The 21779-nt window shown below is 39.5% G+C and overlaps 2 protein-coding genes across 4 annotated transcripts; one reads left to right on the top strand and one right to left on the bottom strand.

Annotated features, from left to right (window-relative positions):
• Nucleotides 1–12701: 12701 nt before the first annotated feature.
• Nucleotides 12702–15245, top strand: LOC139633173 (uncharacterized). The gene is made up of 3 exons (XM_071498681.1): nucleotides 12702–13509; nucleotides 13713–13780; nucleotides 14192–15245. The coding sequence occupies exons 1-3, from the start codon at nucleotides 13003–13005 to the stop codon at nucleotides 14292–14294; spliced, it is 678 nt and encodes a 225-aa protein (XP_071354782.1). The 5' UTR covers nucleotides 12702–13002; the 3' UTR covers nucleotides 14295–15245.
• A 96-nt stretch (nucleotides 15246–15341) lies between these two features.
• LOC139633172 (kelch domain-containing protein 1) lies at nucleotides 15342–20421 on the bottom strand. Of its 3 annotated transcripts, none has more exons than XM_071498679.1 (14): nucleotides 20287–20418; nucleotides 19841–19990; nucleotides 18887–18957; nucleotides 18516–18633; nucleotides 18286–18398; nucleotides 17847–17934; nucleotides 17644–17727; nucleotides 17462–17542; nucleotides 17285–17343; nucleotides 16964–17073; nucleotides 16789–16861; nucleotides 16544–16628; nucleotides 16003–16055; nucleotides 15342–15753 (listed from the first exon to the last, which is right to left on the bottom strand). In XM_071498679.1, exons 2-14 carry the CDS (start codon nucleotides 19946–19948, stop codon nucleotides 15612–15614), a joined length of 1185 nt encoding a protein of 394 aa, XP_071354780.1. In that variant the 5' UTR covers nucleotides 19949–19990; nucleotides 20287–20418; the 3' UTR covers nucleotides 15342–15611. The 3 variants fall into 3 exon arrangements, with proteins under 3 accessions (XP_071354780.1, XP_071354779.1, XP_071354781.1); XM_071498678.1 differs by having other exon boundaries at nucleotides 15470–15753; nucleotides 19841–19954; nucleotides 20287–20421; XM_071498680.1 differs by having other exon boundaries at nucleotides 15470–15753; nucleotides 19841–19954; nucleotides 20291–20417.
• Nucleotides 20422–21779: the final 1358 nt, after the last annotated feature.

Raw genomic sequence — 21779 nt, 5'->3', positions numbered from 1 at the left:
AGGGCTCGTTCACTTCATTCTCCTGCCTGACTGCACTGACCGGCAAAGAGAGGTCAGTGTCTGAGGGGATCAAGCAGCAGCTCCAGCCTGTGTAAGGAGGAAATTTAATTTACTGTGACATATAGTTGGAAGCACTTATAGAGGTAAAATGTAGTCTTTTGTTTTGGGATGCCTGCACAAGGGGGAAGCTTGACCTTCAACTGTGTTTATTAGCAGCAGGGATGCTCTTCATCATGTTGCAAACCTACATTGCTAAAAGTTAAATAACAAATGACAGCATTAGATTTGTTAACCTAAAAAAAAACAACATAACCGTAGCTATTTTTCAGCATGTTGTGAACACCACTGCTGTAAGAGAACTTATCTCTATAGGTTGTAGAGTTTGGAGATGGAGTCTTTTTATTTAATCAGAGTGTTTGTCTATACTAACATAAGTTGCAAACGTTAGCATACCCAGCTAATTAGCTCACTACCAAGGCCATAGAGCAGTTCATTATACACTGTATATATATATATATATACAGTGTATAATGGTTTTGGGGAAGCAAGCAAGTTCAGCCAAACATCATCATCTGAGAAAACTCCATGTTCACCAATCACATCAGTTAGCCTTGATCTTTAAAGCCTTCTGTCTTTTAATGTTTGCAATGAAATATAATGTTTGTTAATACAAACAATAATACATCTAAGTTAGTAAGCTAAGCAGCCAAGCGTGATGATTGAAGGAAAATACCTTACTTATGATATTGTAGACTAGTGTTGGACTGAATAGCATTGCACAGCAGACATTTTACTTGTTAGAGCGGGAAAAGCACAGGGGAAATGATGATCCAGTTACATCAAGTGTCCCAGTAAGCCATGCCAGTATAAACACCTGTGCTTTTGCTGTAATAATATTCTGTGAAGAAAGGTTATAGAGGACCAATGCTTCATCTTTACAAGGATTAACTGATGAGGATGCTAACTTCTTTCCTAGGAGATATGCAGCTTTAAGCCCGGCTCACACCATTTACCTGTAGAATGAGGAAGCTTGAGATTGGCAGTCAGCTAGCAATTGCTTTTTCATGAAGCTAACGTTACCCTGCGTTCATCTACCTCTGTCTGAAAGTACGGACCCATTGTTTCATAAAGAACTAAGAATCACTGTGAGTAGCTTAACTGGGTGCAGGACTTCAGTTGTTAATGGCATAAATAATAATAATAATAATAATGAACGAAAATGAAATGTTTTTTTAGCACATACGTCTGTTGTATGAATCATTCTGACGATATTCCAGAAGTCATCTTTTAAGTATGACGAGATGTTTTCAGTTATACTGAGCCACGTGACAACTAATTTCTCATGTCTAATCAGTATTCTAAGAAAACCTCTTGCAAGTGTTTTAGGAAAGAGTTTTTTTGGCAAATGGGGATATAATTCTTTCGTTTTTGCCCAGAATGGATTGAGAGAGACTTGGCAGGAAAGGCCACTCCACATCTAAGGTGTGATTTGAATATTGACCTGAAGCAGTGATATCCATGTCAGACTGTGATAGCTGCTGCTAATGGGAGGTCAGCCAGAGGTCAAAAGAAAGTGGGAGATGTGCCACGAACATGGGAGGTGGGAGTAATGAGACTGCTTAAATATCTCTGAAAACTGGGTTCAGTTTTTTTCAGTGGGGAAACTTTTTTCAGGTAAAGGAGCTTTGACTGGGAAGAATGATAAACAATCCCATCATTGGCTTCTTTTTTGAGGCAACATTTTGTGTTATCAGTGTATTTGAAGCAGGAACATTTTTTTCTCACCTGATGTGCCCACTCTGAGCTCTAGTACTTACACAGACTGCACTCTGTTTGATCTCTCTTTCCCTCAGTGTTCCCTGCATGTTGAAAAATCTGACCTGTCTTCTGCACAGCAGTATGAGGACATTAATGAGAGACACAGTATTGATTTTCTATGAAAACACTACACTGCTTTGTTGCATTTCCTTAACCTTGGCTTCCCTGAACCTGAGGCTGCCCAATTTAATTTTTCTTTGTTGGATTTTTCATCTCTCTCTCTCAAGGGGAAATTTCATTAACTCTTTACTCTGGTGCTTGGCATCTGTTGTTCCACCTATAGTTTAGTAGGGAAAAAAAGAAAAACATTTTAAAAGTCAATTTATTTACAAATTTAAGTGCACAGGGGGAAAGATGTAATACGTACATTTACGATTCCGAAAACTTTGTGTTCCAGGACATGAATTTTGTGTGACAGATTTGTGCTGTCACCTCTCAACAGCTCTTGTATCCAGAGCTTGTGGCGAACACACTCCCACTCACAGATGAGTGTCGACATCCTGTGTTTCATTCATTTTAAGCTCATTTGGGCTCAACAGTCTTGGCAGGTAAAAGCCACACCATGAGCACTATCAGGCTTGTCACTGAGCTGAGGTTTTGGATGTTGGAGGTCTGTTTAATAGGCGTAACATTTCTCCTCTGTCAGCCTGGCAGGTGGTTGAACTAACACTGCGCCTCTGGATGGAGCTCAAAGTTAAATCCTGCAACCTGTTTGGCTTCCCATCTTGTGTAGCTGTGACTGTTGTTTCAAGATCAACTCAGATAGAAGAGGAAAACATAAAAAATTTACATTTAGGAGTGCAACATAGACAGCAGCATCTAATAATACATTCTAACTTAAATTTCAAGTTCTGTCAAAAGCAGCTTGACCAGGGTTGATAGCCAAGACTGCAAGTCTCCAGCCTGCTGCCCAACCTGTAAACTCCTGATGTAAACTAGGTCGGTGGAAAGAGAGAGAGTGAACGAGAGGTGCTGCTGAAAGCACTGAATTATTCAGCCCAGTCCGCTGAGCTCTGATAACACAAGCAGAACAACAGCAGAATATGAGCTCTGCAAGACAGCCGAGCGAGAACCAAATCAGTTCATATGGGCAATACCTCACACCTTGTTCGGAGTCAGGGTTAACTTTACTCACTTTTTTAAATCAGAGAAATGTGAAAAGAAAAAATGTCATGACATGTCTAGGTTACATAGATTCAACAAGGCCTCTTGTGCTAACATAAATTAAAACTATTAGTGCGCATGCAAACATCATATTTTCATAGACAAATTGTCAAATTTCCCAACATATACAGTATAATTAGTGTGACATTGCAAGCTTTCCTTCAGATTTTCAGACAAGAAAATGTCATAAAGTGAAGAAACACTGAAATCTCAACCCCCCTCTGCTTGCCCCTCATCTAAACCCCATCGTAAGGCTTTGATCAGCATAAACTGCCATATGTCAGAGTATGTTTACTGCATTCCTATTATATGCAGAGGTTGTTAACTTTTACAACCTCTTTTGAATGACGGGGGAAGTGCATACGTCTTCACAAAAAACTGTTGAGAAAACCTCTTTTTTTTTCCCCCATCATGGACTTTCTGCCGTGTCTGCCCGATCCAAGTGAATTAGATGTGGATGCAGTTGTGCTCATAAATCTTACAAACACTGAGGTAACGTGTTTCAGACTTGCTTACCAAGTGTAATTTGTCAAGAATGGGTGACTCTATTCCACACACAGCGCGGCCTTCTGCTTCAGTAGCTCGCTACAGCCGTCAGGGTTTGGTGTTCAGTGTGGCATCACTACATCGGGCCATGGCAGAGCTGTTAACAGAAGGTGTCTCCGAGCCAATATCACAACAACCCAGTATGCCAGTACTTTGTGTTATGATATTATGATGCTTAGAATAATTTAATGTTTTCCAATTTTACACACAAATCCAGATATCTACTCTTTATGTTACAAGATGTATATGCTTTAAGTTGTAACTACTAAGTGGAGCAAAGTACATTTAATCAATTACTTTCCTGTACTTACAATTTTGATGTGCCTGCACTTAATGGGACAACTCCCATTTTAAGCTTGTGCTCTATACTTTTACATCACATCATTTGAGATGGAAATATTGTACTATTACTCCACTGTATTTACTTGATAGCTGTAGTTATTTTGCAAATTAATGTTTTACAGTTACAGTGTTAATTTGAGTACTTTTAATTTAGAGTGACCTGTAAGTACATTTGGTTGATAATACTTTTGTATTTTGCCCAAGGTACATTATGAATGCAGGACTTTTACTTGTAATGAAGTATTTTTATATTGCTACTTTTACTTAAGCAATGGATCTGAATACTGCCAAGGCACTGCAAATGAAAATGACTTTAAGGTAAGTCTGGTCCAATATATCAAATGACAAACTTTAATGACAATATTACATAAGCTCCCCTACAAATAAATAAATCAAGCAGTAAATCAGTGACAAGCTTAAGACCAAGACATTTTGAGTTCAAAACAAAAAAAAGCTGCTGATATACTGTGTGTAACTGTGTCCTATTACCATAAACAGCATTCAAGTCCTCTATGCAGTATGAGCAAACCAAGAGGTCAATTAGGAGGTAAATCAAGAGCTCATTATCTAAAAGAGCTTAGTCCTTTTATACCCTGTACACAAACCTAATGACACAGTAAATGCCTGTAAAATGTATTCCTATTGAATGTACATTGCTGTGTGTAAGCCGGCTTGTCACGTGGATGTTGGAAATGTAAAGGAAAAAAATCATCAGGGCTTATAGATGCTGCAAATGACAATAAGGTCGTACCACTGCCTTGAACAGCATGTTAATCAGGGGAAACGTTTAGCCAATAATGCTGCTCTAATCACACTTGAGTAGATTCCCTCCCCGGAGTCTGATCTGTAAGCTCAAGATGCAGCACAGGGAGGAGAGGAGAACGTCACTCTAATAAATAAACAAGGAATCACCTCAGCACATCCAGATGCTGCTACCTGATAATACACGTGGTACATCTGTATTATAAGTTTACATAACCTGTAATCTCACAAAGTAATAGAGTTAGCAAATGATATGCTCTTTGGAAGGGCTGGCTATAAAAGCTAAAAAAAAACTACTGTACTATGGTCAGTGAAGATTTTCTCTTCACTCTCTCTCAAAACTCAGCTAAGCTCCTTCAAAGCTGTGTGGGTGTGGTTTATTCAGATGTGATTGACAGTGGACTTGCAACATGAACAAAGAAACCCACAACTGTCAGATTTGAAATGTTGCTAAATTCTGATTGGTGCATTGAAGTATGCGACACCTTTTTCACAACCATTGAAGTAGAAAGACAGTACACAAATACAGAAACTCTCTCATGTGGAAAATAAACTGTTCCAATTTTAGCAGAAAAGCTGGCCTTTAAAACAAAAATATAAATTTAACTAAAAGCTAATTTTTTTCTCATACTCCTCAGCCTGTTAGTTTGCAATATACTTTATTGCTATAATACCATTAAGGTTTACAATAAGTTTATGTAACATTAGCATTAGCAGAAGATGAACCAGAGTTTGAAGAAATGTGCTGCAGATGTGTGAAAGTTTCTTTGTAGGTGGTCCTTGCAGGGACATTTAAAATGTGCACAATAATGGAGCTGAGACACCTCCACCTCCTCCACACCTTTGCCTCTACTGTCTCCATCTTTCTCTCAACACTCCCCCCCACACACACAATTCCCTCCTGCTCCCTTTTTACTCAAGTATGGATCTTTCCTCCTCGCCTGCCCTCACTGTCACATTGGCTCTGGACTGTCATAGAAACAGCTTGTGATCCCAACCCCTCTGCTGTTCTCTCCAGTTACATAAATGCCACATACTGTTGGAGTCCTGAACCATATTTTTAGACTGGCATAGACAGGACCGATAATGATGCCAGCCATCAACAGCCCCATTACGTAACAAGGAAGGGGAGGGGGGGCACATGCATGGCACTTTTTTCAACAGCACACTATACTTTTTCCCATATCTGGCAGGCTTGCTTGAGGCCAAGTACAGGTGTACACATATAGTGTAAACACTGGGCTGTGTTATTGTATGTCATGCAGTGCATCCTTGCTTGTTTCAGTAAGGAAAAATACACTGTGAAAAGTGATCTTTCTGCAAGCCACCACATGCCCTGTTGTCTGACACATCCGCAACAAAACCAAACAAGGATGTTACTTTATTGTTCAGCCACCTGTGAATGTTTTCTTGTTACAGATCAGATAAAAAAGGAAGCTTTTGCTGCATACCCTGCACCCCTTGAAAGGCTGCTGTGGAAGGTTTCCAAATTTGTCAGATATATAGTGTTATCATAATCCACATAAATTTGAAAGAACTTGGGGATCTGAGAGGGTCTGTGGGCTTCTCTTCTCCCTTTGACATAGCGGTTTACCCTCAGGACCTTATCAATTAAAAAGTAGGGGTTTTAGTGTCGATGTCCATTCAGTGCCATCTGTGGCCTGTCAGCACCATGGACAGCATCAAACTGCTGCTTCTGAACCCTCTGTTCTTTTCCTCTTCCTTCAAAATGTTTTGGAACAGAAATACCTAGGGACAAGAATCAGATCAAGTTTCATATTCTGTGTGTTGTTCTGACAGAGGGTAAAAGAAAAAAGACAGAAAATCACTGACAAAAACTTTTTGAGGTGCTGTTCAGCAGCTGTTTCTGTCATTGTGAGAATAGTATATCCACTATATTCCTTGGTCTATAAAAATGTGTATTTTTATTGATTTATCTTTAAAAAAAACATTTATGGTCTGGTCAATCCAGATTGTTTAAAGTTATTAAAAGGAGTTAATTAAGGAGTTTAGTTAAAGTTGAAATGCTTTGAGCACCACTGCGTACAGACATCAGCCCAGTCAAAAGCATTGCTAAAAGAAACTAGACTAGGAGTCTACAGTATGCTAGCATCTCTGTGAGCCTGTACACAACACAGAGCACAGTGGTACTTTGAGCTGCATGCTAATGCTAGCCTGGCAGCACGCTCACAGTGACACTGCTATTTATTATAATAATCAAGTATAACGTGAACCACATTAGTTTGGTGTGTTAGCATGCTAGCATTTGCTAACTAGCAGTAGAAACACAAAGTACAGCTTAGGCTGTTGGTAATTTTATGTGGTTTGGAGGTTTTTGGCAATAAATCTATAGACAAATTACAATTTTGACTTGATGGTGGCACCGTAGGAAAAGTGAAGGGATTACCAAGATATGACAATTGCCCCTGAGGGTGACATGACTGTGTGTACCACATTTCATGGCATTCCACCATAGACTGTAAATAAAGATGTGACGGAGCTGGGATGTCACCCATAGGTTTCTGAAGAGTGGTTTTGAAGCTCAGAGTGGGCTGCTCTGCCCTCACCAACTTGGCAGTGCCTGACTCGAGACTTGTGTTGAGTCTCAGTTCATGCTGGTTTGTGGCAAGCACACGCTCACCCACCTGTCACTCAAATGCATAACTTTAAGCCTTAATAAAATTTAAACAGGTTAGTTATATAAAAGTTTACCCCCCATACAGCTGTCATGAGTTAGCTATAGAGACCAGAATTGTTTTTTGTACCAGGCTGCAAACATGTTTATTTCTGCTGTAAAGTTTGGCATTTTAACAAGGGAGTCTATGAGGATCAACTCACTTTTGGAGCCAACCTCAAGCAGCCATTTGAAGAAGTGCAGTTTTTAGCACTTCCATGTTGGCTTCATTTTCAGCCCTGGAGGTTGCCACCTGCAATCCACTCAGGAATTGTTGAGATATTTCAGTCAAAACCACAACTGTCAATCTGCTGGTGGTGCTACAGGAAAAGTCAGGGGATTGCAAGACCAGGTCATTCTCCTGGGAACATGAACGTCTGTTCAAACTTTCATGGCAATCTAACCCAGTGGGTGTTAAGATAGTTCAGTCTGGACCAAAGCAGTAAACCAACAGACCAACAAGGCCATCCTCCAGCATCACCCCACTGGCATGGCTAAAAACAAGCAAATATTGTGAACAAATGTAATTTCACTCAGACTTTATAAGACTTTGACTCTTCATATCGACTGTTAAAGGCTTTATTTTAAAAACTGTTTCCAACACACCATTACAATTGCACAAAGACACATAAAGCAGCCAATGAGAACAAGAGGGATTTCTTAGAAACACGGTGCACTACGGCTTTACCTTGGTGTATTTCTTCCACGTCATCATTGGAGCCACAACTTGACTGAGGCAATGTTTCACAGTAACTTGCTCTCATCAACATGACACACTGTCTGCCAGAGGAGGTATCTGGAATAGCTAGAGAAAAAAGGCTCTAAACACAGAAGAGGCATTTAAAACAGTGTGCTGTGGAGGCAGAACCAGGTTAGCACTTAGCCTGAGAGAAAACGAATGAAATGAGCCTATGGAGTGAACCCGGATATTCTTCCAGGTCACAAATTTACACTAGATTAAATTAGAGTAACAGTTGCAACAAATCCCCAAAAATGATGTATAAATAAAAGGCATATTGGTAAAGGAAGTTAATCAAAGAGAATTGAATTGAACAGACCTGACACTTCCAATCTGACACATTAGGATGCTGACAAACAAGCCAAGCATACTGCAAGGATTGATTGCTGTGAGTTTCTCTCCAAATGAAGCCTCTTACCTAGTAGGTAATTAGGAAGTGAGCAGATGCTGGTATTGAGCGCTCGGAGTGCCTGAGAGAAGCAGTAATTGTTTTCTGTTGATTACATGGCCTTTTGACAGAAAAATGGGTCACTGCAATAGTGACCACAGACTGGGCTGAGTAGACCTTCCAGTACACAGTGTTGCTCCAAATACAGAAGCAAGTGAGTGAAATTCCAACCAAAAAGCTGAGACTATTTATTTACAGTGTTCATACTGTGACTTCATCTTCAAACATTAGGTTGTATTTGTGCTAAACACAATTCTGGTAACTTTAATATGAAGATGGTATTCGGAAATTGAATGTGAAATTATACATAATAACAAATGACAATGAGAAAACAATGCAACAATGTGAAAGGAGTCATTCCTAATGATGAGCCTACAGTGAAGTATCACCTGAATCTACAGCTCCCCTCAGGTTTGCAGAGCTTCATGACAAGTTTCAGCTCATTGCTTAGCTGTTAGGTTCATAACTTTACTGTTAATGGTTGGTTCACTCTCACTGCTCTCGCAGCGTTGTTTTCAGCTGCAGCAGGCAGCTGTTTTCAGTGAAAAAGCTGTGAAAATTCACTGTACAACACCTCCTCAGCACCAAACAGCAGACATAAATAGTTAGCAACCAGCTGATGAATGTAACATAGCATTTATCAGATTAAGGACCACATATTTAATTCAGGAGTTGGTAGAGACCAAAAGCAGAGCTAAAAGAGAGTGAACTTTGGACTAGCATTCGACAAGTGGGCAGATGCTAATGTTAAACTCCTATATCCTGTAATTATCACTTTAAAGCTGCCATTCAGCAAAAGTTCCATAGACTCACTTTAATGAATAGAATGCGATTGTTTTTTTGTTTTTTGTTTCTTTTCCCACATTTACTTCCTAGTCTTTTTTCTTTTTCCAGTCTTCAGTGGCCTCTAATAGTTACAATGTAGTTCATTTTAGGCCATTGTTGATTTTAATTAGTCCTTTGCTTTTACCATGTCAAGTCAACTTGTTTAACATATTGTGCCATGATTTTCTTAGGTTACTATTCAAAATTCAAAATAAAAACATCAGTACAAAATATTTTGGCATAAACAAACCCTCAAACAAGTTCTCTGACTGAAATTACATGGTCCCCATTGATCTTAGCAGAAATGTTTTCACATATTCATCATGCAGAGAGAAGCTATTGTTGAAGATGCAGTGAGCGTTCCTATTACCCTGTAGAAGGACCCTTTGGTCTCTTTATTTGTAAAAATCGACAGGGAAAATACTGTCTTTTACTTTTCTTGAACACTGGCGCCATCTGCTGGTAATAGCCTTTAGCACACCTTTCACCATGAGCATTGTGGGCACCATGAACTCAATCATGTGGTAGGTCAGAACCCCATCTGTGACAGCAAATTGTCAGTGAGAAATATATAAGGCATGTCATTATTGATGTGTTGACTGGGAATAAAAGGTTTGTGGTGAGGACTGAAAAGGTTTCCCACAAACTTCTTCCAGAGGTCAAAAGTTCATCTCTGTGACGTACTTTCAACGTCAACACAACAGCAAAAGCCTTAATTTACATTTGGTAATCTAGCAGATTAAGAGGGATAGCTCAAAGATAAATAGGGCTGACCCTGGTTCTTTTACTACAGTTGAACCCCTCTTGGCTGCACTGAATGTTGCCCTGACAACCTTATGTCACTGCGTCAGAGTTACAATATCCCTCTGTCTCAGCTCTGCTCATCTCGTCAGTTGATTACGTCTGTGCTGAGTTTCGTTGGATCTTCTGTCTGACTCCGAAGAAGGAGATTTTGCTGTTTTACTTTATTTACAGTACAGTATGTAAACGTAACACAGTTTTTGTACTGCGTATAAGGTTTGTAAAAAGGAAAGGCAATACCTAAGGGTCAGTAAGACGTGACATGAATGTGTCCGCCCCACGACTACCCTCACCTGAATTTATATGACTGTTCACACTGCACAGACAGCATATGCTTTTTTTTTTTTTTTTTTTTTACTTTGATACGATAGAAGATGACAGAATTTTGATTGTAATTAACCAATATTATGTATTTTATATTTTAAGATCATTGATAAACTTGTTTATCAGTTTAGAAATGATCAAATAAAACCCTGCTGAAATAGAGGGTTGTGTTTGTGTATGTTTCTTCTTGACCCCGTCGTGTTCATGTTTGTGTACCTGGTGGGGTAAGGGGGCCCAGACAGTTTTACTGGAATGCCTATCAGTGGGCAGCTGGCTTGTTAAATACTCTCTTGAGCTGTATGGGAGAGATGTTTTTTGGCTCAAAAATGACAACAACAGTTTTATTTGTTCCCTGCAAATGGAGCGGTTGAGTCATGACAATTACAATTTCACACATGCTCTCCTGCTGTTTGGAGGAAACAAAAGTGTCCATAACAATGCAAAAGAAACTTATAGCACTGACTTATCATTGCACAAAAAACAATTAGATTTTTGTAGGATATCATGCAGTATCCAAAATCATGCAGAATCATGAACCACAACTAGATGAAGACATAACTTGCCCCATTTCTTTGAAGTATCCGTCCATGTTGGAGGAACATTCTGGAAGCAGGGCGAAGTCAGAGAAACCACAGTTATGTAGCGAGCTGGGCTGTGGCCTCCGTCTTGCGGCAGATCCTCCCCCTTCGTCTGGAAGCTGTTGAGTTCTTCTCCAGATGTGCCTGCCTGATCTTTTTAATGATACACTGGTGTAGCCAGAGAATAACAGAAATTGGGGGCTGAAAACAACACAAACAAGACACAGTGAAAAGCAGGGGTGACAAGCAAGCTTGTTCATGTACTTTTTTGTACTTGGACCTCTGGAGAGGAAAGAAGTACAGTGTACAATTATGCAGTTGTTGCACAGCCAGGAGGATGTTCCAGTTTTTCTCCGAAGCTGCTCTCCCTATAAGGAATTCTCTGAAAAGGTTTTTCTAAATAAAGAAAAGATGATCACATCTTTGGAGAGTATCGCTGAACTGAAGAGAGACTGGTTATTAGGAGGTAATCGTACTGATGTTGTTATGATCAGGATGCCACATTGAGCTTTTCATAAAGATCAAATGTAGCAGCTGTAACTGCAACTGAGAGCAGTCTGCAAAACACTTTTGAATACACGTGAATATTTTTCAGCTTTAGCGTTCTGTTTCTGCAAAATTAAAGTCCAGGAGAAATAGTCTTTCCATCCTTGATGAACATATTCAACATTTTACACATGTTCTCCAAAAATGAAACAGTAAAGCAGGAATTTCCTCAATGAGACATCTGGGACTTGCATTTTTTTTTTTTCCTCTCACACTCACAGTTAGAAAAAAGGCCAGTTGCTTAAACAGCAGGTGTCTTTGACTTGGTCATCCTCCAGAGAGAACAGGTTGCACAGCTGTCTGGCGTGCACGCACACACACACACACACACACACACACACACACACACACACACACACACATATGTGTGTACACACTAGAAAGGAAAGAGAGCGAAAGAGGCATTTAATGAAAGATGGCAAACAGCTTCTTTACTCGGGTGGACCCTGGGTTCTTGTTGGACAGCTCTGGGCAGAGAGATGCCCCCACTGTGTCTTTTGTATGTGCAAGTGGACCAAACAAAAGGTTATTGAGGAATCTCTGGGAAGCCCAAGCTGTTGGAAAGGAATGCCCCCTTCTCTCTTGTGGCTCAGTGCTTCAGTCTTAATCAGTCACTGGAGGGGCTGGTGAGCTGGGGGCCTCCTGGACCCAGTAGTCGGACAGGAACTCACTCACTCTTGACCTCACTTGGCTCAATAAAATCTATTAGCTGAACACAGAGGGGCAATAGGCTGGTCATTGTTGCTGATGTGATACAGATAAATCAGACTAATTGCCCCTATTAGCCTCTTCATCTTCATACTGTCTAAACTCTTATGTAATCTCTTCATCAAGCCAGGGAGTGACTAATTATACAAATGTATAAGCTGTATAAACTGTCTCTTTCAGTTTAGTTTTTTTTTTTTTTTTTTTTAATCAGAAAACTTAAATTCTGGGGCAAACGAGAAACTACATGTAAAAGAGCTATTTCCAAAATAAAAGTGCAAGTTACTTCTACTCAGCAGAAATGATGGAAACATAAAGGGTGCGTGTTTCCCACTATAAGAAGGCGGAGTTTTCTCCCTGGGGTCCTGAGCTAAACTGGTGTTATGTAACGGATACGCTGCTTCTCATCCTGATGTGGAGTTACTCCAAAGTTTACAGGCAGCCGTTCTGACTCAAGTCCGGCCTGTGAACATACAGGCTGTGCGATCATTTCCAGAGGTCCGACCGCAGATGGGGGAGCGGAATATTTTTTTAAGGCAATTGGCCTTTAGAGGTTATTTTTCAGCCAAATAACTGTTTTACAGCCTTAAACCTAATTGGAAACCGACCTTAAACACTGCCAAGCATCAAGCCTTTGTTGCTTAACGTTCAGCTCTTCTTGCTGTGCCTAAAGGAGAATTTGGAAATGAGACTTTGCATTTAGATTTTGAAAGCAGCCGGACAGACTGACATGGGCAGCGGTCCGAGTAAGAAGAAAATTGCACCTGCGTGTGTCAGCGAGGTGAACATGACCAAAACAGCTGCCGGGGCCACTTCGCCCAAGCAGGAGGGCCGTTCATTCAAGCCTCTCAGAGTCCACGCAGCTTTGCGCAACGCTCGCAGCCGTGCGCAACCGGACCGCCACAGCGAGGGACGCGGCTCTGACCTCTCTGCGGAGGACGACGACACCGATGGAGAACTGGATGCGGCTCGTAAAGATTACGGGGAGCGAGAGAGAGTTTCCGCGAAGAAGAACCCCCCGAGGAAGACTTTTATGAAATCCAAAACTTACGGACTGTGTCACTTCAGCCGGGAAGACACCGAGGACGAGCTGAGCTCAGCTCCTCGGCCCAGAGAGTCGGAAAGAGCCGAGGAGCCACGTGGCTCACAAGGTGGATCAGGACATGTAAACAAGAGGAACAATGATGCTTTCACACGCTTCAAAAAACACACACCTCAGAGCCCCAGTCGGCACAATGTAAGGATTTTTATTTCACTAGGCTTCTATTTTTATTCTCATTATTACTGGATAATGCATCTCTGTGTTGTTGTTTTTTTTTTTCAAAACCCAGTTTATTACAGATTATCAACAGCAGGATGATTTCAAAATAAGGATGAATTGTTCAGAGAAATGAAATGAAAACATGATGCGCTTTCTCTGCTCTCTCTGGTTTATGTCAGTCCTCCTCACAGGGCTTTTTGACAAGAGGGGCTTCGCTGGAAGCTGTTCCCACATCAGAAAAACAATCGTAAGTAGACAACTCTGATAAATATTTAATTTCCCGAGCTCAGTGGAGTAGTAAAAGCCGAGCTGAGCCAGATCAAATTCACCTGAAAGGGATCGAAATACCAACCCATTGTTCCCAGTGCAGATCAGATTAGTCAGACGTCTGCAAGCAGGACAGAAACAAACAAGCGTCTGTTGTTACTGCTTTGTGTGTGGTGAGTGTGAAAATATATTGACAAAGCATGCCTTAAACAGAACAGAACAGGTTTCTAGCCGTTTCCCCATGATGGCCCTTTTATGCAACACACCCGGGGGAAATTCATCAGTTGACTGTTTCATATGATGGGGAAAATTACAAAATACATGTATATGTCACTAAGATTGAACTACTCTTAATCAGCATCCTGTTGACATGGTTCTAAACTCTCCCCAGGAGTTTTGGCAGCTGCCATGGCCCCTCTCCCGCCATGCCAGTCATCCTGTACGATGGATCAGAAGAGGAGCTGATGGACACTATTGAGAGAGAGTTTACTTGACCTCCAGCAAAAGCTGCTTTTGGAGCCGTCTTTGTGGGAGACAGTTTGCAGAGGAAATTTTAAAGAAGAGAAAAAGAAACTTTTTTTGACAAATTCCCTGCTACATAGGAAGGCTACTGCTGTGTATTTATGCAGGGTTTCCTGGATGAATGTAACATTGTTTGTGTGAACTTAAACAGCTGCACTCCAGGCCTTTGCATTTACCCAAGCCTTACTTAACGAGAGGCAGTGTAATTGCAGAGTTATAACACCAGATTGAACCGATGCCAGGAGGCTCTCCTCTCAGAGACCAAAGCTGTTAACTGACAGAGGCCTCCTTGGTTTGTTATCTGCTGTGCTAAGGTGTCACCGTCACCCTCTCAAGCCCTGCTGGGCTCCCACAGAGCGTGCACCTACTTCTTTGTTACCCACTACTTACTTTACTTTAACTTGTCTGTTCAGAGTTGAAGGAGAGAACACAGGTATTTCTCTGATTGCTAAAACGCAGCAGTTCTGCACAACAATTTGAGCAGTTAAAGCACATTCCTGAGACCTTGTGACTTGCTATATGCAAAGATAACATTTTCCACACGGTATAGGGCTTTAGTTTGTTCTAGGTGGCAACCACGCGAAGGTATGAGCTGGGATTGGGTTTCCTTCCTGACCACAGTTCCTGCACTTCTCCACCCTTGTGAAGAAGGAATGTGTGGTAACAGAGAGACTTTCAGTTCAGCTCACTTTTACCCAGCTGTATTATTGCTAATGACCCAGCCACATTCAAACATAAAGGCCTGCTGCCACTTAGTGGTGGAACAGAGTAGTTTTTTTGCTTGAACACATATTTGAGCATTCATCGAAATACTTTGTGTCAACAAACTGCACTGCTCACTGTTTAAGGAAAGCAGCATTTCAAGCAGAAGAATAATTTTGTAGTTTTGTTTTTTACTGCAAATAAAAATTGGCGATGCTGTATTTTTGATCATGTGAATATTTTAGGAGACTGTGTGTGTGCCTGTGTCATAATTCGCTGCTTAGTTGATTTAAGTTTAATAATCCTCATCAGGCAAAAACTTTTCAGTGTGTCATTTAATCATCATCATCACAGGATCAGTTTGTCAGATGGTTTTATGAGGCAGAGTTTACAAAATAAAATTAAAATCTGGAAAACAATAATATAATAAAATATAACACCATAAAATATTCTGCACAGTATAGTTTAAAAATAATAATGCTGGCCCACAGTGTGAGTAAGATGCTCACACTGAGGGGAGTACAGTACTTAAATAAAACAATTGTATGATATTGCATTGTTCTTGGCATTTAGGACATTCTTTTAAATTAACACTGCTTCTTCTTTGAAGGCCTGTAGAAAGACATCCTACTCTGTACCGCTGTGAGCAGTTTAGGAGGCAGGAGAGGAAGCTGATTTCTGAGCATCTCATTGTTCCTCACATTCCTGGCAATGTAATCCTCACAAATCCTGTCAGAAGATAAAATGTCTGTCATTTCTCAGTTATATTTTAGGGAAAAGATTACACAAATAAAGTAAATATAACATCATCTACAAAGAAAAGGACCTTTCAACAGCAGATATTTTTATCTGCCATAGCTGTGAAGCACAGCTGAAACTAATATTAACAATGGCTCTCAGAGATTTCACTTGTGTTTGACAGGTCAGAACATTTGTTATCTGTTTTGAAAGATAAAATACACAAAGTGTTTTTTTTACCTGAATAGAGGATATGGTTGCATCTGGAAAACGAGTGCATCATTGCAGTGACCCTGTAGAGAAACGTGAGGTTCCCAAAGGTCATTTTTCAACTGTGATACACATGCACAGACTGTAGCTTTTTATGCACATTATACTTTTCAATATATAAAAAGTAATTTTTGGGAGAAAATTAGATGTTACTGAATATAATGCAGGTTTTCTCTGCTGTACTGTCGGACGTCATTACTACTATGTACTAATGACTACTGAGTGCTCATTGGTCTGAACATCAACATGTCAACAGGCATTGCAGCTGGTGCAATGCCATCACAAGATGGACTCTAGTTTTTGTTTTGAAACTGTTGATTTTAAGGTTCACCCTTCTATCAGAGAACGCCCTGCTTCAATTTAAAAACAAATATTTATTTGTTTCCCCTCAGTTTGGGAGCTCACATGAATAAAGACAGGCTTTAGATTGTTTTGTTTTTTTTAGAAAAGATGATTTCCAAAGGTCTGTAGCCTTCACATCTATTTTTCAACTTCTGTCTGTGATACTTACAGTGTCGACTAGGAGGATGTAGTCACAACTTCCACCAAACACAATAACATCAGAGTCTTTCCCTGGACACGCTGTGTGCCACAACCTTGAGTAGGAGGAAAGTGAAAAGTATCACAATTTGCACAATCTGCTCATATTCTTAAAGAAAACCATCATACCGTCTTTCAATAAGTGAACAAATACACCAGAAACTGGAGGGTCATTAATAATGGCACGACAATGACAAAGTGCTGATACTTGGCTACCTTGGTTTGTTCTTATAGGAATGTTCCACTTCTCTCCATTTCTTTGTTTCAACATCAAGCAGCCATCCATCACCTGATGCAGAAAAATGTGTTTTTTAATGAAAACAGATACGGGCCAAAAAAAATTTAAGGGAAGACAGGAAATAAATGTAAAAACAGAGGTGCATTTTCTTACTCATTGGTTTGCAGTCTACACTGAGACCTCCAAACAGGAACAAGGTGCTGTCTGATACTGCAGTGAGCGTGTGCCACGATCTACCCACTGGATTGGTGGACACTGGGATTCTGGAAAATATATTTTGCACGATACAGTCAAAGACAAACTTGTCAAAAACATAGTACCTTCTTTAAATATTAATAATAACAAGAACAAGGATGTTTTCACAATCTCTCATCACTGTCTATTAAGTCAGACAAAAAAATCCCTTGAAAAACAGGATGAAAGCAAAACAAAACATGAAATTTGTCTCTTCGGTCAGAACAATAACATACGCACATTTCTGACCACGTCCATGATTCAAGGTCCAGACAGTGAATGTCACTCGTCCTGGATTCCTGCATTTAAAGAAACAGGAGGACAAGTTACAAATGGCAGACTCTGACTCATGTTTGTGTGCATTAGTGACTTTATGTAGATATGAGAGAAGAATTCAATAGCATATAGAGTTCTCACCATGACTCTGCCTCCACAAACGTATCCTCTGCAGCCAAGTGTGGCGCTGGCGTGGGCAGCCCTGGGGGCAGGAGCACGGCCCTGCACACAAACACAGTCACTGTATAATTTTTTCGTATAAAGATTATTATTAAATAAATGTCACTAATAGAAATCTATGTATATGTGTTTCACTAACGTACATGGGTTTGTGGTTCATTCCAACTGGCTTGCATGGGGTCAAATATATGAACCTCGTTGTTCCATCCCCAGAAGACATCCTCCACCTGAAAACAACAACAGAGCTATGCAGGGGCAAAGATATTGATCTCTACTGTTTTTAAAATGCCTGATGCATTTTAGAACAAAATCTCAAATTAAAATTTGGTCAATAAAAAAATGTTACCCATGTAGCTTCATCTACAATGAAGCTTCTGTTCCTGCTGTCAACATCAGTCAGTAGTTTGTGACCATATCCTCCAAAGTAGATTATCCTGGGTTATATTAAAGAGAGATACCCACAATTACTGTTGCGTTTACAATTATACATAAGTCAAATAAAGAATAATGTAGAATATATGATTTGAAAATAAACTAAAACATGGAGGCAATACATATTCAATGGAGAATTACAAGAAAAAATATTGAAAAAGAATAGACGTGATCTCATACTGTAGCACACACTAAGTGAGCTCCCAAAAAAATTTGTGTCAAACTTAATGTCAAATCCGTGCGGTATTAACACACAGTAATTATGAAGTAGAAGTTGATGGACTTTACACTGCCACTTTCCCAGAGTACTGGTAACAGCAGTCTGTTGAAACTGACATTCTCACAGACCTTACCGTCCTTTATAAATCCAGCAGGACAGTTTGTCTCGAGGTGAGGGAGCAGAACCCATCTCATGTATGATCTTCTTCCATGTGTATTTACCGTCTGTCAGGTTGACACAGTAGATCTGTTTGAGAGTGGCAAATACTGATCACTTCTTAACTTAAAGACTACAATATTCATTCATTTAACCACACAAACATTGAATAAAAGTTTATCAAAATCTAAGTGTGAACAGCCTCACCTGATTGGTCTGTCCATTATCATCACAACCTCCAAATATGTACATGTGTCCATTCAGGGAGCAGCCACAGGTCCCAGACATAGAGGGAGGGACCTCTCCTGTCATGTGAAACACTTCCCTTCAAAAAAAACAAAAAAGGAGGAAAGTGGAGATGCTACTCAGATTCACTTATGTCATGGTACATTTTATGACAACAGAGTTGACAGCAGAACACTCAAGGCAAGTATTTGTCAGTCCAAACATAGTGTGAATGTTATACTGTATGTATGTGTGACAAAAAGAGAAAAGAGCCTGAATGTCATGAGTAAACATGCATTACTATTCTTTGTTAGTAGTAGTCGGCATATTTGGAATTCATTTAATAGTCTTACCATACACCTTGTTGCAAGTCATATGCCCAGATTTCATCATTGGGTAGGAAAACTTCATCATCAGCAATTGACTGTAGAGAATAAAATGTGTCTATTACAATAAAATAAACACATGCAGCAGCAATATGTCCTAAGTCTATCACTGCGATGTAATTGTATCTTTGATATGAAATAATATAACTGTGCTCAATACAAAACTATGCAAGTAAGATTCGTAAATGTAGTCATTTTGCCAATCTAAACTTTGAAGGAAGGTTGGGCTATGTATGATATGCACTGTATGAGCAGTGCTTGTGAGAGTATTCAGATTCTTTACTAACACAGAAGAGGAAATACCACATTGCAAAATATTTCATGACAAATGGAGGTGCTTGTTACACAGGATCGTTCCTTTCACAATGTTGTTGTCTTGTGATTACTGATGCATTATTACTGATGCACTGACATGTAACCAGCATTAAGTGTAGAGCTGGTTGATTTATTAGTTATCAACAGAATATCAATTTTTATCTATTCTAATAATTATATACATTATTAAAGTGATTTTTCAAGAAAAACTGTAAAACATTGTGGTTCTCAAATGTGATGATTTGCCTCTTGCATTATATTGAACTGAATATCCTGTGTGTGTGTGTGTGTGTGTGTGTTGTAGACCAAATGATTATTGAAGAAAATTCACAGATTAAGCATTATTTTAATGTTATATATGTGGTCAAGTGGAGTTAGCAACTTCACATAAATTCGAGTAGTTTTATTATACTTTACAAGTTTAGTGTTTTGATCTGAGAGGTAAATCACAACTGTATTGATTATATTCCTCTCTGAGATGTAGTTTAGTAGTAGTAAGTATAAAGTAGCAACAAAAAAAAATGACTCTAGTAGAAATGCCAAAACCTGTCCATAAGCGACCGGTTAAACACGTTAAAGCCGTTTGTTTGTTTATCTGTTTCTTACCATGTAGCCTCCCCACACATACAGCAGGTTGTCCTCCACCACAGCCGTGTGTCCGCTCCTCTCTCGGGCTACCAGCTCCGAGCAGTGCCTCTCAAATGCGGAATCCATGACTGGCTGTTATTAATAGAAAGGGAAAGCTTGCCTTTGAGCCTGAAATAATAAGAATCTTTCTTTAAGAATCTATAAATGTCAGCTGCAGTTGCACTACTGAAGTAAGGGAGGTGACACAGGGCTGCGAGCAGAGCCCTGGCACCAGCCAAGCGTGTTGTTATCATAGGTTTAAGATAAAAGACAGTCAATTAAAAAGGTTCAATTTGTACAAAATGTGTAGCCTGTATACATAACATAAGGTTACATAGTGGTCGGGGAAAACAAGCAACCACGTCCGGAAAAGCCAACAGAAACATTTTACACACATATTTATGCAATAATAATTTTAAACGTACCCACAAGCTACGGGACACTTTCAGTCGGTCTTACAATTTTTTCTCATGTTGGGAAAACAACAGCATTTTGTCTACGTAACGTTTGACCGGTCGGAACCCGTCGTTCCTCCAAAAATGTAGCTGTGTCAAAGTGGCTACAAAATAAAATGAAACTTCCGGCCCTCTTCGTTTTTCAAAATAAAATCCACATTGACTATTACCGTACATGGCACCCAAAGTGTTTCATGTAAAATAAATAAATATTTACTGTGCAAATAACATCAGATAAGCTATTTTATACAATCATGAAAAATTCAAAACATTTTTAACATTTTAAAGTACACCCTCCCACCAGTTTGATGCAATGGTCTTGGTATGGCGGGGTGTGTTTTGTGTTTTTGTGCCAGGCTCAGTCTTCACACAACTTTGACAAATCATACACTGTCTGAAAGCTCTAAGTCTCCTAATTCCATTGGTGCTGGTGCTAAGCATTTTAGGATCCCCATATGACAGCAACAGCATGGTGACACAGCACTGCCTCACACTCTTGGCAATGAGTCGTGGTTGCCACACAAATTGTAATATGTGTGGTATTACATGTAGTAATATACACACACACACACACACACACACACACATACTAATTTAGTATTATTACATGTTATACTACATGGCTTATATTCCTTTTTTAATGCCAGGTTATAAAGCATCTTTCACAATATAGTTAAAAAATTACAGTTCTATCCTACTCCAGTGCATAAATAATAATCTATATCAGAATCCATTTTTGTTCATTTTTAAGGTGGTTAACTAGTGCTACTGCTTGTATGAAGGCCTCTAGAAAAACATTCCCCTCTCTACTGCTTTGAGTTTTTCGCAGGAAAGCAAATTGATCTCATCCTCACAGTTGTTGCGATGCCTCATGTTTCCTATTTTCATTTGAAATGAAACAGTGACAGTTATGTTACCTCCCAGCATTGCCTAGTAAAAACTTCAGCAGTGAGGTAAAAAGAAAGAAATGACATCATAATGAACCTAAAGGGAATGCACTGTGAAAAAATGTCAGTAACCTTAGCTGCTAAATTGGCCATTTATTGTTGTATATCTTCATAAAATGTAATATTTTCAAAAACTTTAGCTACAATCTTTGGCCACCACAGATGTAATGTTTAGATAAAAAGATAAACATTCACTACTACCCTTGGCCATCACAAATGTTTCGCTAAAATTAAAAAAAAAGTAATTAACATTAGCTGGTAATTGCATCATCAAGATTCTAATGAGATAAAATGAAAAACCCCATGTTACATTAGCTGCTAAATTTGGCCTCCATCTAATTTTAAGGGATGACATAAAACCAGAAGTAACATTAGCTGCTAATTCTGACCATCACATTTTCAATACTGATTTGAAGTGATACAGTGACAGTTACATTACCTCTCAGCATTGCCTTCTAAAAACTTTAGCCAAAAAAGGAAAAGAAATAGAAATAGAATTAAAAATAAAATTAGAAA

Source organism: Trachinotus anak, unplaced genomic scaffold (genome assembly GCF_046630095.1).
Source record: "Trachinotus anak isolate AG129_WGS33_773 ecotype Australia unplaced genomic scaffold, CSIRO_AGI_Tana_v1 ptg000015l, whole genome shotgun sequence".
Taxonomy (NCBI): Eukaryota; Metazoa; Chordata; class Actinopteri; order Carangiformes; family Carangidae; genus Trachinotus; species Trachinotus anak.
Note: the sequence above shows the minus strand (reverse complement) of the source record. Positions and strands in the feature narration are given on the sequence as shown.

Excerpts from the sequence above, each read along its gene's own strand:
- LOC139633173 (XM_071498681.1), top strand. The coding sequence starts at position 13,003 with ATGGGCAGCGGTCCGAGTAAGAAGAAAATTGCACCTGCGTGTGTCAGC. Across the intron at positions 13,510-13,712 it reads AGAGCCCCAGTCGGCACAAT|TCCTCCTCACAGGGCTTTTT; the intron begins GTAAGGATTTTT and ends GGTTTATGTCAG. Across the intron at positions 13,781-14,191 it reads CCCACATCAGAAAAACAATC|GAGTTTTGGCAGCTGCCATG; the intron begins GTAAGTAGACAA and ends AACTCTCCCCAG.
- LOC139633172 (XM_071498678.1), bottom strand. The coding sequence starts at position 19,948 with ATGGATTCCGCATTTGAGAGGCACTGCTCGGAGCTGGTAGCCCGAGAG. Across the intron at positions 18,958-19,840 it reads ATGTGTGGGGAGGCTACATG|TCAATTGCTGATGATGAAGT; the intron begins GTAAGAAACAGA and ends TATTCTCTACAG. Across the intron at positions 16,056-16,543 it reads ACATCCTCCTAGTCGACACT|GGTCACTGCAATGATGCACT; the intron begins GTAAGTATCACA and ends GTTTCTCTACAG.